Source organism: Dermacentor silvarum, chromosome 9 (genome assembly GCF_013339745.2).
Source record: "Dermacentor silvarum isolate Dsil-2018 chromosome 9, BIME_Dsil_1.4, whole genome shotgun sequence".
Taxonomy (NCBI): Eukaryota; Metazoa; Arthropoda; class Arachnida; order Ixodida; family Ixodidae; genus Dermacentor; species Dermacentor silvarum.
Genome location: NC_051162.1, coordinates 119,320,690 through 119,336,880, shown reverse-complemented (window position 1 = coordinate 119,336,880; position 16,191 = coordinate 119,320,690). Strand labels below are relative to the sequence as shown.

Here is a 16,191-nt window from a genome sequence, read left to right as displayed (position 1 = left end):
CTATCATTATTGCGACATGACAATTATCACATCTTGCTGCGAATGGAGCAAGTATAGGCATCTTAGGCACTGATTCTGGCATTAACACCTTTTCGCTGTAAAAAAAAGGCGCTGGAATACTCGTGCGACGTTTGTTAAATCGAAACCTAATTTCCGGTGAAGCAATTTGCGCGACTAAAGTGGGACCTTCCTCATCTTGAACAATTATCAATGGCTATGGCAAGCGATCAGGGAAGTCTTGATTATTTTCTGCAACGCATTTAATTAACTCGCACACTTGTAACTTCGCTGGGACGCCATTATCAAAGCCCAAATATGCAGGTTCCAGTAGTCTATTACTATTGTTTCTTCGGATCGGCGCGAGGACTTTCAGGTGTTGCTCTTTCGGAGTTGGCACTTTCGACGTTGGCCTTTTAGGCGTTCACAATGCCGGCGTTGACAGGTCCGGCGAGTATGTATGCGTTTTGAGCCGTTCTAGTCGCAGTAAGAGCATCGTTGGACAATGACCATACCTGAGCAAGACGTACGGAGCAAGACGCAAGACGCGTAGACGCTGACGCAAAGCGCTGAAGAGCGAGAACCAAACTACGGAAATCATCTTGAATAAAGGTCCTTGGTGACGGGCTTAGTGTACCACTAAAGCGCTTCAGCTACCCTTGGATTCGGCGCGCTTCTCGCCTTATTTATATAGCGCAGCCTATGGTTGTCCCATCATATACTTGAGTTAAATTGCGCCTGCTGAAGGTGCCATTCGATATCGCGACTGACCTCCACTCTTTCAACAACGACATTTGCGTTCCACATAGATAAACAAACACTGGTAGAGCAAAGCACAGCTGATCGTTCTAGGACATATCCGGATGCATATGTGTGCTGTTCTGGAAACACATGTGCCACTCTTTCCTCGAATGAGCTAACGACAATGCCTGTCAGTAAATTCAAAAGGCACTAAAGCTTTAGCAGCGGCTAGCATACGTATGGCATTCTTTCAGCCCAATGCCTTTTTATATGCTATGAAGTCATATGTGGTATTCTTTTAATTGCAAGGACATGTCAATGTAATGGGTGAAAGCAAAATGGTACAAAGGGGAACTGGCGAAGGATAAAGGGAGATTCAACTCGCTTTGATTGAAGCAAGAGGAAATAAAGTAAATAAGCAGGCCAATTTCAACCACAGTGGCACCCGACATGCATGTTAAAGAGAAGGTAACGTCCATAAAAGCACAGTCCTCGAATGAGTACATGACAATAAATAAGTCCTTGCTGCTCAGAATTGGCTTTGTAGCAAGCCTGTTGCGCACACCAGCTCACAGAGATGCCCCAATAGACAGGGGAAAACATTGTTTTTGTTTACACAGAGCAGAAGAACGAGAAAGCGCCACGTTCACCACAAACGCGATGCTGTTTCGTATGTCAAACACAGAAAAATGCTCATAACAAGGGCGCCGATCTATGTTCCTGAGCAGAACGATTGCAAATGGCGTAAAAACTAATGCGCAAACTTTGCGTTCGGCGGTGTAGGCGGGGTGCGTTAGAGTTGGCCGTGCGTAATTTAGCACGGAATACATCGGTGACCTCACCTTGGTATAGCGGCACATGGTAAAAGAAAATTGTCACGCTTGCGAAAAGCAGCCAGATTTTTCAATAGTCTCCTGGGCCCGTATTCTCAAGAAGCTCTTACGCTAGAGTTATTAGTAAGAGAAAATTTTTGCCAATTCTGATGATGGACATATTATTATCGAAGGCGGCCAGCCAGTGGCAAGGATCCCTTATGAACTAAAATCTTTGGGTATTTGGCCCTTGATTCCTATAAATGCCGAGATACTACGTGCTGGCGTCCATCAAACCAAGTAATAAACAAATGACCTGGCTTGGTCCGCTTATTGTAAACCACGTTAGAAGTCTTCGACAGCACCTTGCGCATACGGAGTACCAGCTGCTCAGAAGTGTCAACTTACAGAGAAGGTGTGGCACATTTAGAGGTAAAATGCGCGACTTATAGAGAACGCAGCAAACAGTGAAGGCCAGAGCGTGACTAAACACGAAAACAATTCAGATGACAGTGGAAGTGAAGGAGCCCAACAGTGAAAGTAACTAGAGAAACCACGCGTATAGGAGCAGCTGTTTCGACCAGGTGACTTGTCATGACAAAGTCAAGCGTTCTTATGGAAATGTTGACTGCATACTACGGCTGCACTTGTACGCCAACCTCTGGATCGCACCAGCGTTTGTTTCAGAGCATTGCGTGGAAGCCACTGGCAGCTGCTCAGCCAGACTGATGAAGTTCTTATGGAGCTACACTTCAGAATTAGAGGTTAAAGTTGAGACCTTTGCAGTGCATAAATTTAGACATTGCTGGAGATTACGCGTTATGTAGGATAAAAATTGGCTAAATTTTACACATCGCCTTTAGTTCTAGAGCCTTCAAATAGCTATTTCTCTAAAGCTTCGCTTCACATATATTCCCACATGTGCTTTGGATATGCACACTTCTTCCAGTGACACGTGGTACGCGTCCTCGAAAGGGCACAAGCTTTTTTTAAGCGCACGAGGATTGAGCATTAAAAACCACACGAAACACACAAGTGAGCGCGCGTGGTTCCTTGCGTGCGTACGTGCGTGCAGAGCATAAAACAGCATATACCGCTACCTATGAGTTACGAGGGAGAGTTTGACTTCTGGGAACGTAAACAAGCAACTTAATTCTTTCCATACCACGCCCATTGGCCATGGTTAGCCCTCTATCGATGGTTTGAAACGTCGCTTTTGAGACCTTCCGCGCCGCTCACGGACACACTGCGCCATCGGACGTGAAACAGGAGAAACTATAATTTTGGTTTCTAAGCAGTTCGCTTTTTTCCCGCCAAGCGGTGAGTTTTGAACGCGCTCCGAAGTTTCGCGATCGTCAAAGCAGAACGCAGAAATGTCCGGCTCCGGAAATGGCGCGCGCGCTTCGGGAGATCGCAGATATTGCGATTACACTGGCTCTGCGGCTGATCTTATGGATACATCGAATAGCAGCGAGTCAGAGGATGCGGAATTTTTGTCGGACTTAGAGTCTGAAAGCGACGACGACGCAAATCAGCCCAGAACATCGGCGGCCCCAGCCCGGCACGCCCAACTGTAGTGCTTGCAGTTAAATTTTTGTAGCGAAATACCTGTTCAATCATTTTTTTTTATTTTTTCGGAGATATTGCCTAATAGACGGCAATACATTTTGCATATCTCATATTTTTGTAACTCTTTTTCTTAGTAGATACAAGCGTGTCTTTACAAACTTTTTTTCAATTTTATCGCACAATCTTGATTTTAACAATTTACGAGTATATATATTTTTATGACATACTGGGTGTTTCAGCAACCACTTTCAAAAATGTTTAAAAGTTGGCTGTGGCAGATAGCACACTTCTAGTTGATGAGCTGGTCTACTCGAAGAGGCGGACATTACTTGCACAACAAATTGACATGCATAATGGACTAATTAACAAAATTAGCTAATTAACTTTTTAACTAATAACCTCATGGCTTATATTGCAATTTACAAATTCTAGCTGTGGAGTTCGCAAGGCGGGTCCACTTGGAACGAATTCTCAGGATCACACCAGTTTCGAGATATTAATTCCCGAACTTTGCGGAGAAATGCATTGGCGTTGCAGTTAGTTTCTTAACAAAACGTCATTTTATGCATTGAAGCACAAAGGTAACTGGAACGCCAGTCCATTTCTCCCCAAAGTTCTGGAATTATTATCTTAAAATTGGAGTCGTCCTGAGAATTCCTTCCAATTGGATCCGCCTTGCGAACTCCGCGGCTCAAATTTGTAAATTGCAATATGCCCCATAAGGCTATTAGTTAAAAACATAATTAATGAATTATTGTTAATTAATCGATTACACATTTCAATTTTTGTGCAAGTAATGTCCGCCTCTTCAAGTAGACCAGCTCATCAACCAGAATTGTGCTATCTGCCACAGGCAACCTGTAAAAAACTCTGAAAGTGTTCGCTGAAACAACCTGTATATCTCGTTAATAAGACTTTTATGCGTGAAAAGTGCATTCATTTTACTTTCTCTTTATGTATTACATTAAATATTGAGTGCAGTAGTTCCTTCAGAAAGAACGTCTGCCGTAACATTCAAAAGACACCTATTTTACCCATGGTAGGGAAAGAGTCAACTATCAAAGGTCAGACTGTTATTCGTAGCGCAAGCATTTTTATTTTCTCGTTGTTTGTTAAATGACAATGCAATAGGAGCCTTCCAAGGTATTTGGTCATCTCGGAAATTATTTAGTTCTGTAACGCGCATGGCGAGCACAATAAACGAACGCTTTTCACACTGCTTCATCATCGAAATGCGGCCACCGCTGGAGGGAATTACACCGCTGATCCCGTTTTCGGCAGCAGAACGCAGCTTATGCTAGCAACGAAGCGATATATTACGATTGACTAGCAAACACTGTTTTTAATCTGACAACCGCTATTAACATCCGCCCTAGCATATTGTCGTGTGTGTAAAATAGAAAGCATCTTTAGCTTGTTTAAACAAATGGATTTTATTAGGCCCCTTGCAGAAGTTGATGCCACAAAGTCAAATTGCTGTACATTGTTTGCCAATAAGGGGCAATGGGTCACAAAATTTTGCTGCAGTTCAGCCCATTTCGGAGCTTTTAGGAAATTCTGGCTAAAAATATCAAGTTTCGAGTATTTTATTTGCTCATACGTGACGCAATGTCTGAGTCCTACAGTCAGATGTACTCCTTGAAGGCTGTGTGCGTGTTGTGTAATGCGCGTGTAAAAATAAACACACGAAGACGTAGAATTAAGGCACTAGCCATTCTTTATTTTTTTATTTTATATGTATACCACGTTTTCATTTTATTTCGCGCATTCGCTGCACACAAAGGCGTCACGCATCATCAGGTAGATCTGTGCAAGTTGAAACAGAGATATAAATAGTTTTCTTTTAAAAAATACATTCACACTGTCAAAATGGGACAACGTACAGCACAAAGAAGGACGCACTTTGGCGACTAGAAAAGTGTTAAAGGGACACTAAAGAGAAAACTAAGTTCAGCAGCATTAATAAATTACATTTCTACAATAGATGAGCAGTCACTGTTACCGTGACAGAAAGCCTCGTAAATCATCAAAAAATGACAAAAGCAAAAGACACGTGGCGAAGCCACGCAGAGGTTTCCGCGCCAGCTTCCTATGACGTCAAGTATTTTCGAGGGCAACTTCTTAAACTAGTTCATTGTTCATCGACATGGAACAACCACGCTGCATTCTAAAACGTCTAAGAACACAGCCTTGGAGAGTTTGGAAAACTTATTATGTCCCAGAAAGGCCCACGTACTAGAAAGTACACTGAAATCCATGACGGCACACTGCGGTATGGTTCAAATGTTTCAGCGCGAGATGTGGGAAAGGAAAAACTGGCCTCCATTATATTTGCTGCTAATGTACCCTTGACCGCTTAATGAGTGAACATAGAGTCTTGAATGAATGTTTTACAAGAACAAACTGACTAATTATTCCTCATTGGTGTCCCTTTAAAACGCATGTGGGGAAATACAAACACACTGATAACCACCTTGTAAACAATAAAAGGAACTAAATTATGACGACAACACATAAGCAGTGGGCCGAAAGAAACCTCTCTATAGTTCTCTAGACAACCGAAAGAAACTATATATGTGGGAAGACATCCAGAAAGAGATTCCTGTTACTCAATGCAGGACAGCAAAATTAGTTGTACATGCGTGAGATGAAGAGTTAGGTACATCGAAACATCTTAAGCAGCTACCCCCGACATGTGCCCGCCCACAGTAACAAGACCAAAAATAAAGTTTATCCTATTTAGAGACACCGTCGTATAATCGTATTGCTTTTAAAACAGTGTATGAAGCCAAAATGATCTTCAAATGTTTTTTTCTGCATTTTACTTACAAAGCATCACCTCTTAACACTAAAACTATCCCATAATGGCCACCTCTAAATACACTGCGTGAGAGGATCTTGTTTGGCATCACATGGGACCTAGAAATCCTTGAGACAAAAGTCGCAGAGTACCTTCAATCAGCAGCAAGATACTTTCGTTTTTCTTTCTTTACTTCTTCTTTGCGTCTTCTTTATGTTTTATTTCCTTTTTAGTGTCTCGTTTTAGTTAGGTTCATTTATCGTGTTCACTTTGTTTTTAGCCATTTTATTGCAAATTTTCTCTCTTTCTATTATCCCCAGTTATGTTGCATAAATTACATGGCCACAGCAGAGCCGTGCTCGGCTCTTAAAAGTGAGACCGTTAGGAAGCAAAAACATTTTTCGTTTGCGTTTGCCTTTCCAATTATCAATAAATTACTACTACCAGCACTTTACATCTCCCTTTTGTACGCGTGATTTCTATATACTTCCAAAATCAGCTGTCAGCAATACTTGTCCTGAGGAAAAAACTTGAACTCTATGATTGCCTTAGAGGTCATTCCGTTTGCTACCATAGATGGACGTCAACTGGTCAACTAGTCATGCCTGCTGTGTCGTACTCTGACACTACCATGGGGGCGTCGTTGTTTGGAGAAAACAGCTCTTCTTTACAGCACTTCCAGCTGAAATGCATCAAGTTGGCCGTGAGCCTGTACGAAGAATGTAATTTAGAAGCTCGTTTGTGTTAGACACAAAACATTCCGCCGGTCCTTGAGCTAGCACAGTTCTCCGAATTAAGTTTCAGGACAGAGGAAAGAATACTTAAAATGTTACTTCATGTGGCAAAGCGCAAACAGGAAAACGTATTTCCTACACCGAAAATACCACATTTGCCGCGTGCTGTAACTTCATCTTTCAAAATACACCACCACGACTGTATCTGGCCAGATCATCATTTGCAGAGAGAACAAATGGTATCTCGTTCGCATCTTCGGAACTAACTCTCTCGAGAATAATCCAGCTGAGTGACTTCCTTAAAAGTATCGTAACAGCACATTTTAGGTTTCAAAGGAAACTTCGCCTTTAATCTAAAAGTGCTTGCGCACGATGCACAACAATCATTTGTTTTTCGAAAGGTCGCCCTAAATTGAACTTACAACAGCAGTTTTCCGCAACCAAGGTGCAACTGGATGCCGACAAAGTGTAACCAAAATTATTTACAAGGACGGTTGAGGGGCGTAACCTACAACATATCGAAGTCTACAATGCTATCCAATATTCGAGAATTGTAGCAGCACAGGGTTGCCGACCGCACACGTGCCAACCGCACAACCTCAGCAAGCGTATCTGGATACGATCGATCTTTAGGCTTTGTATCATGAAATACTATCCACATATTTCCAACAATATCATCACTATCTAATGATTCGACTAATCGCCAATCAATGTTTAATTATCTACACTGCGCAACTCTAAATTACGTAATTCTGAACGTGTTCTCAATAAACCAGAAGCGCTAAAGCTCTAGAATTAAGGTCAAACGGACTTTTTGTTGAAGTTTCCATACAAAAACCTGAAGCCTATTTTTATGCTATCCTCTTAACATTCAAGCATGTGGCGTAGTACACGTGACGCATTAATTTTTGTCAGCCTCATCATTTCTCACGCTTGTTATGAAGCACCTAGTACACTTTCTTTCATCAAATCCACATGTGATTATGGTTCAAATCTTAAACTCAATTCAACAATAAAATAACGGCACACATTCTGGGCCACACGCAAGAATCCACGTAGTGTTGACGGTGGATGTGCACCTTCCACTGTAAAGTTTGCTTCGCTTTTTGCATTAGAGAAACTAAATGAATCTCAGTAAAAGATATGACCAAGAAGATATTTTCAAAAACATGTATTGAGCCCGAAAAACTACTTCCTTGACGAAGCTGAGCCTAGCGTTAAGCGAAGGAGATTTTTTCCTATCTCGTACTGATCGACAGACAAGGTGTGCGCTCGTGTTGTGTGCTGCCCACAACAAGTACAAAAAGTACAATTCACGGACACTTGGAAGTGTAGCACACATATACAAAACAGCACTGGACACCTAAACATGCTTTCAATAGAAGCCACATACACCACAAAACAGCAAAACTGTGTCCTGTACAAATAAAACAGTGCATATATTATGAGAAACTGACTAGAGAACAACGTGTTTAACACAACTAAACATCAAAGCCACTCATTTCCCTCTAACAGGAAGTGGAAAAATACATTTAAACATTTATATATGTATATATGTATACATGCACACCCGTGGTGCAAATCACATGCGCCTTCGCATTGCTCATGAACGTAATGGGAAGGCCTCGATTCTTAGTTAATTCAGAAAGCATGTATTTTCCATGGCACTTTAAAAACAAGCTAAAGTTTTCTTTTAAAGCTAACAAACTGTCAGTTCATCGAAAGAAATTGAACTTTCAATTTTGGTTTTAAACTATCAAATTAACACATGAAGGACAGCGTATTGCGAGCTCCAAATTCCACAGCCTAGAGTTTCTTAACGGGTACAGCATGATGTATTGGCATTCTTGCATTTTGCCCCCCCCCCCCCGCACCCCTCCTGAGGTTAGCAAAAGTACCAGGCCATCAGTCTCTCCTGCCAGAAAATACATATTAATGGACGTCAGGGTCCCTGGTACACCGCTTTTTTTTCGTTCAGGATATCCAACCTTTTTTACAGGCCTCCTCAACCCTTCTCATACATATTTCTGACTGGCATGCGGGCTGCTCTTGTAATGGATTTGCCAATGCACAGATTCGAAAGTGTTAAAAAATGAAACATTAGCAAATGTGGCGTGTGTTCACAAAGACAGTGACAGTTTGTAAGGCTAGATACACTCTTAATCTCGCTCCGCGTAAGTGCCACTAAATAAAGGGAATGCATTTGCAATGATGTACCGCTTACTAGGTGGCACCTATGTGAAACGAATGTCTCTGAAAGTCGGCGCTTACTTCGACCAGGCTTCTAGACACTGTTGCTGTACCATTCTACATAATTTACCTCACGTGGAACATCTTAATGTTGTTCCGCGAGCGTTTCACCACGCAAGTGAAATATGTATTTCCAAAAATGTCACACTTAGTGTAACTTATGTGGCACTAGATTAAGAGTGTATCTTTAAAACAAGAGTCTCGTCGCTTGCAGTGTTCATGTGCAATGCGCAGGCGCGCAACTTATGCGTGCAAACACGACAAAAAGAAGTGTGACACATTTAAAAAGTATACGATCAGAAACACTACTCTTGTTTTCACATGTTCTTGATGTGTTGCCTCATGCGCGACATACGAGATATTGTTTATTTTGCTATCGTGGCAGTAACATCGTGGCTCAATGTGCAGCCTATTCTCGTTAGGCTGAAAGCAATGCCTGAATAAATAAAATTTGACACGCCTCAAATGGGAACACTTATTTTCGCTCAGTAGAAGTGCACAGAACTCCACATCAGAAGCAGGCGCATTGATGAAAGTATACATCAAGGCAACGCTGTCATCGCAATCAAATGCCTTAGAAGTTGCAAATTTCAAGTGTTAAACATATCAGGCCTAACAATGACCACCATAAAATCTCTAGAGATTGCACAACACAAAAAGAAAAGTTAAACGAATCAGAATAGGTTGGGGGCTAATTTTCTATGTGCGACCAAAAATGTTCATGGGCAATATTGTGCCCATAGACAAGATGGCGAGAAGAGAGTTCATGTGGCACTAAGTTTTTTACTGGCTAGTGGGGCTTGGTTGACCCATTTAGAAAATGAAACTAAGTTTTGAGTCATTTATCACGCCACTTCGAATATCCAGGGCCAGTTGTCCAGTTACCAGCAATGTTTATCTTGCAGGTCAGAAAACCTGTTCACTCCCAAGAAACAAGCAGGCCACCTCTCGGAATTTCACAGGAATCGTAAGGGAGAGTACCGTTTCTATAAGTACCTAGCCCACAAAGAACCAAGGGGAATCAACGCACCACCACATCAAGTAATGAGCAGGACAGGATTGGCAGAACCGGCATGAAGAATGCATATAACAGCGTGCATGGCTTTCTTAGTGTACAATAGAAGAGTGACTAGCAACAAATTTATCGTCCCTCCACACGTGACATAAGCAGCTAAAATGAGACACGTCAGACGGAACTTGCAGTGTTCAAAACCACCATGGTTATTGAGTGCGTTGAAGACGAGTTGAGTCACGTGCGGTGGAAGAGTGTGAGCACGGGTAAAACCCTCACGTTCTATGGTAAATTGCATGCGTGTTTGTGAGCGATTAACACCAAGTCACAACAACTATCAAGGCCCACTGTCCATTACAAAGGAGTGGGCGCCTAGACTAGATGACACGCGTCTCGCATCACATGTTTTGCTGCATTATTCTTCAGGTACAATCTCAAGATTGTTTCGTGATGCAGAGTGTGTGGATGGTAAGTGTTGAGCACGAGTCATGGCTGTGCGCTAAAGCGTGCGACCCCCTACAAATCTACCGTGAGTGGTGCCTCCTATAGGCATAAGACGACGTTACGATGAACATTTTTGCATGAACAATGACTTCTTGGGAATCATTCACTACACATGAGCAAATGGCTTGCGAGTACCATTATCAATATATGTCAGGTCGCATACAACCGCTTGAGAACGAGTGATGAAAAGGACTAATATTGTGCAGCGGTTCGTACAACTATAACTAACCACCGCATTCAATATCTTCTAGACCGAGCTCGCGTTCTTCAAGCAAAACATCATCAAAATAGGTGCCCCAGCAGTTTTGGACTCCCCGTATGCTTTTTAAATGCCAAGAAAGATTTTTCGGTCCCCCCTATATGCATCTCATAGTGCGCTTTCGAATAATCTTGTTATTAACTACTTTACAAACATTTTAATGGCTTGCTTATGTAGAAACCTTTCGTCCTAACAAAATTCGCATGTGCGAATTCGCACGCTGCATGTGCTGACGACAGTCATCTTCTGATGCAGGTCAGCAGTTTTGAGACATTTACCTGTGTCTGCCTAGCTTCATCTTTATCTTGTATACCAGCTCTGCAAATCAAAAGCTACGCGCAAAATCATAGCTGCAGTGCATATAAAGGGAGGGACTGGAGTATTAGAATGACACTCGCAAAGATGTCAAACGCTTATTGCCCACTGCGTTACTGCTGAATTAGCAGCTTCTTGTCTTCAATTAAAATGCACTTAAAATACACTCGACGATTGAAACTCATAAAGTCTAGGCAGCCGTAGACTGTTAAATCAATGGCATCCACCTGTTTTAGACAGACTTGGATAAAAACTTCAAATTTACAACACTTATAGTGAAAGCAGTGAACGAGGTATAATTCAATTTTGAAAATACACATCACTGGTGCTATAGAACCTACTGCTATTTTCCGAACCAAGCACCGATAACATTGCAGATATATTCTTAATGCTGTTAGGTCAACGCCTGAAATCTGTGGCCAATTTATTATGGAGAATTGAAGTTTGTATTTTCAGACAAAGTCGTTGCTATCATGGCAAACATACATTGGTCTCCATGCCTGTCGCATGGTTTCTCTTGCACGTTGTCAGGGACGTCATATTAGATTGCAACAGACATGAGGACAGTGAGGATTGCATAGCTGACAGTGCATTGCTGAACTGCACAGTTCCCACAACGATTTGCGCTCCTTGTATATCACTTTGCACAAGCACCAGTGTCCCAACATCAGCCAGATGTATAGAATGCTGGCACTGGCCCATTTTCTACAAGAATTGTCGTTACAATAACAGCGACAGTATTGCACGCTCAAAGCTATTGAATATGAAAGAATAAAGCTAGTTTTCGACACCTCGTATTTCCGACATCTCAGAACTAGAAATAGATACCCTTACAGGCTATTCCATCACAGTAAATTCCTACTTGTGCCAGAATGTGCCAACTGTATGGTCATTGCGATGGCATGGCCACATCACCCAGAAAGATGAATTAAAATACGGCTAGGCATTACAAGACACCAAAAATAATTTGTCCAAACTTGAAGCCATAAGGTGATGGTATGAAGTAGCTGCATTGCTTCAAGAGAGGCTGTTACAACAATGTGTGAAGCGTTAACACTAACAAATACAAGTTTCGCAGCTGTTGCATGCTACTTTTCACAAGTGCAAATCATTGGCACGTTGTCTGATTATCTAAGATTATTAACACAAAATTTATCAGGTCCAACATCCTACTTCAGACTGAAATGCCAAGGAAATGTACGATCTCCGTTTTTGACCTCACAAACTGCTTCGACAGAAGCGTCAGTAAAACGTGCAGACACTGAGTCTTGATGATGCCAAGTGAAACCCCCTTTTCCTGGTGTTGGGTACTTGTGTAAGAACTTGCATATGAATCACACTCCGTAAAGAAAGAAGTAGAGTCTTAAGACGCAAGTGGTACTATCTTATGAACCCACTATGCGTTTTCGCACTGCATGGTAAGAGAGGCATCCCTATATAGAAAAAAATGCGCCATGGTTTCTTTTTTGGGGGTGATAGGCACAACGCTATTATCCATGCACAAAACAGTGCACAGCTCTGCACTAGCTTATATTTTGCTCTTCTCGCGGTCTCGTTCATTCTGTACTTCGTGCATGCGTTACACGAAATGAAATTGCCCTCTTTTACAGCACTTTTGCTGGAAACCTTTTGTTGCTCAAACTTCTGTCACCAAGAGCACCACCAGCAGGTTTATTTTAATAGTTGATTTTACACCGATAAGTATATCATGGTGGTGATCACTTATCAGAAAAATGAAGGAAGTAGAAGATATCATCCAGCTACCTATTGAATTATTTTCTTTCCCTCAATACTCGAGATTACCAGCACAGGCTCGTCATTAAATTCGTGTTTACTTAGCTAGTGTGCAAGATTCTAATACCTTAAAGCTCGGAAGTTTCACCGATTCTTCATGCCCTCTTTCCTGCACTGTTTGAAGACATGATATGTTTAGTCGCAAGGACAGAATTTTCTGTGGTGCCTCAGAAGGCGGTGTTGCCGTCGTGGCATAAATTTCTGCCTCAGCAATAAATGTCCTTGTATTGCCTACATTACATCGACCTCTCCGTCACGGCAAACTGAATTTTGTTTTAGTGTGACACCTTCTCTAAATCCGAACATCTTGTAGTTATGACAAAAGTGTGTTCCAGTAAATGTTTTTGTTGAGCTACTCTGTTATAATACCTATGCTTGAAGGTTAGGAACTGCCTTCAGTTTCTTTCTTGTGATTTTGTATGTTTCTTTGCTAAATTCAGCCAAAATGAAGTTATTTTGAAAAGTTTGTCGGCTTACATGACGTCGGGTTTGAGACTGAGATACGCGTTTCATTTTGGTACATGCATTCCTCGCAGAGTTTTTTCATCTGGATAGCTTAACTTGAACATTAAGGTCAGCTTACATTGGGAACTTAATGGGCCTCAAAATTTTTTCTCACCTCCTCTTATACATTAGGTGTGGCACGATTTGTTCTATCGTCATCTTTTTAACATTGTATCGCGCATCTCTTTTTTACAATCTTGTCCCAGAACTACATCAGCAAAGCCACATTACCATTTTGCAAAGTGTCATTGCTACGTCTATATTTCCACAGAGTGTGCTCAAAGTTCTCCCCAATACATTTCACAAGTAAGAACACCAAAGCTGAAGGGATCTGGGAATTCACCAATACAAAACAAATGTTAAAGTGAGTCAATGCGGCATCAAAGCCCTTAGAAGTGAGGAAATATTCAATACTTCTCGTTTCGGATTGGTTGCCGCTTCACTTTTTCTTGCGCGCTTATCGTGTGCATAGCATCCGAGTTTCAGATGACAGACATCAGTGAAGAGAAAGCAGAAAGAATGAAGGACACAAAAACAGAGAAGCAATGAAGTTCTGCTTGTCCCCTTCCCCGTGAGTTTCGTGCCTATGCACACAGCACTGTATTCCACTCACAACGTTCAATAAAGTCCCATCGTAATCCTTTCTAGTAGGGATGTTGAGCAGTGAAATTTTCGAATCGGATTGAATATTAATATTTAAACAAAAACGAGGCTTCCAAGTATCCAATCAATTGTCAAATATAGTTTTTCTAACTAGAAAAAATAGGTAAACAATCTTCGAGAACAATGGTGAAACACAACTTTCTTATTGCCTTTATTGTAAGTAACACTATTTGGAAGTCCGTTCAATTGAGCTGCTCTAACTGAACAAAAGCTGAAAGGTCATCGAAGTTCCCAGTTGCCTTACAACAGGCACTGAAGCTGCGGGTAGATGGCATGCACTATTTGCATATGATGAATGGACCACGTGGGTCCTTTTGCATGGCAAGCCGGCTCCAACAATCGTAGTAGACCAGCATATTCGCTCATCATGTTCATTTCAAGTCCAATTCTAGAACTTGAATTCGCAATATGACGAGTTCAAATTTAAAGTCTCGAATCAAAATTCTGCGCACTGATTTCTGCGCATGAGGCGAATTGGCTCATTTCAGAAATTAATTTTTTAATCGTGTTCGCAAAATTAACACTTCAAACTTCAATTCTTAAATCAAAATATAGAAATTCTTAATTTTGAGAGCCTGTGCCACTTTGCGAATTTCATCATTCTCGAATAGAATACTCACATTCAAAACAAAGTTTTTCAATTCGTGTTCGAAAACTTCAACATTAGCGCACCCCGACTTACAAAGTGAAGCAACAACAAAAAGTAGTATGAAGATAGAGGAGGCTGTGTGACGCCATCGTTATCAGAACATTCACTTGCGCCCTCCCGCGGGGTCATTGGCCTTGGCCGCGATGCTCTTGGTGCCGGCAAAGAAAACCCGGTCGAGCAGCGACTGTTTGGAGCGCCGCCTGTGGGCGTAGACGTCGCGGCAGAGGTCGGCGAACGCCTGCGCCACCTGGTGCACCTGCTCAGAGGCCGTGAGCTCGACGAAACCATCGTCCGCATCCTTGGCCAGGATCTCACCTTCCTCAGTGCTCACCTGAAGAGGCAAGATGGCACAGAATTACTTGGCTGGTTATAATAATAATAATAATAATAATAATAATAATAATAATAATAATAATACGACAACTACTACGGAGCATTATATATAAAGCGCAACAGTGTCATATTTCACCAAGCTTGTTCGTTTCATCTATTGCATCTCATATACATTAAATACTTTCATACTCTACCAACCATATGAATAACAGTCATATGATCATATGGAAAATAGGGTCAAATCAATCATGTGGTAGAAACAATTGCATTGTCTTCTGTTAAAAAGGCAGCCCTGTAGATCATAAGTTCGTGTGCTGTGTGCTTGTTGCTAACGAAAAAATTAGTCACCTTGACTACCACCCGCCGCGGTGGCTTAGCGGCTACGGTGTTGCCCCAAGCACGAGGTCGCGGGATCAAATCCCGGCCGCTGCGGCCGGGGGCGAAATGCAAAAATGTCTGTGTCCTGTGCATTGGAGGCGCATTAAGATCCCCTGGCGGTCTAAATTAATCTGGAGTCCCTCTCTACAGCAGGCCTCATAATGAAATCGTGGTTTCGGCACGTAAAACCCCTGAATCCAATCCCTCCTTGAATATCCTTGTTCTTTTCGATTTATACACTATACTACGTTATACACAATACAAATTTCTATTCATAGCAATTTTTTGTTTTTTTTTGGCCCACCACCCAATGGGCAATGAAGGTCCGGTGGACATCCACTGGTCCGCCAGTTTTGGACATATGGATGTCCGTCGGATATCGACAGAAGTCCACCGGATTTACTACGGACGTCCATAGGACGCTTATGCGCAAGAAAATTGGCAGTCCGTCGAACATCCGTACATCCGTGCCAGAACCGTACATTCTGGCGTTGCAGGGACATCACATGCACTTCGGCCTTTTCAGTACATCCATCGTACATCCACAGGAACACAGTTAAAACTTCTTCAGTGACGAGGTTGCAAATTCGGGGCACTTGAACTGTGGGCATTGTTATTTTGCTTTTCTTGCGGAAGCGTGCAATTTTGCCAAGACAAATTCTGTGAATTCACTATCGAGACTTTATGCGATGTTCATTGCAGATGTCGCTTGCACCATACGCAGTGCAGAAACTGTTGATAAATAATCAAATAGATGATGTCCCATGGATGTCCCTCTGTCGTCTGAAGCATGACGTCCGCGTAAAATCCAGTGCATATGTCTTTAGGACGTTAGAGATTAAAAACAAAACGGACTTTCAAAATAACCGGAACACAA

General features: G+C 42.0%; 1 protein-coding gene across 1 annotated transcript in view; it reads right to left on the bottom strand.

The window, feature by feature from the left end:
• Positions 1–4,832: 4,832 nt before the first annotated feature.
• LOC119464165 (ras-related and estrogen-regulated growth inhibitor) overlaps positions 4,833–16,191 on the bottom strand; it is a 46,029-nt gene continuing 34,670 nt past the window's right edge. Inside the window, exon 5 of the mRNA XM_037725018.2 lies at positions 4,833–14,934. Coding sequence (XP_037580946.1) covers positions 14,707–14,934 — 228 coding nt within the window. The 3' untranslated portion in view covers positions 4,833–14,706. The remainder of the gene's footprint in view (positions 14,935–16,191) is intronic.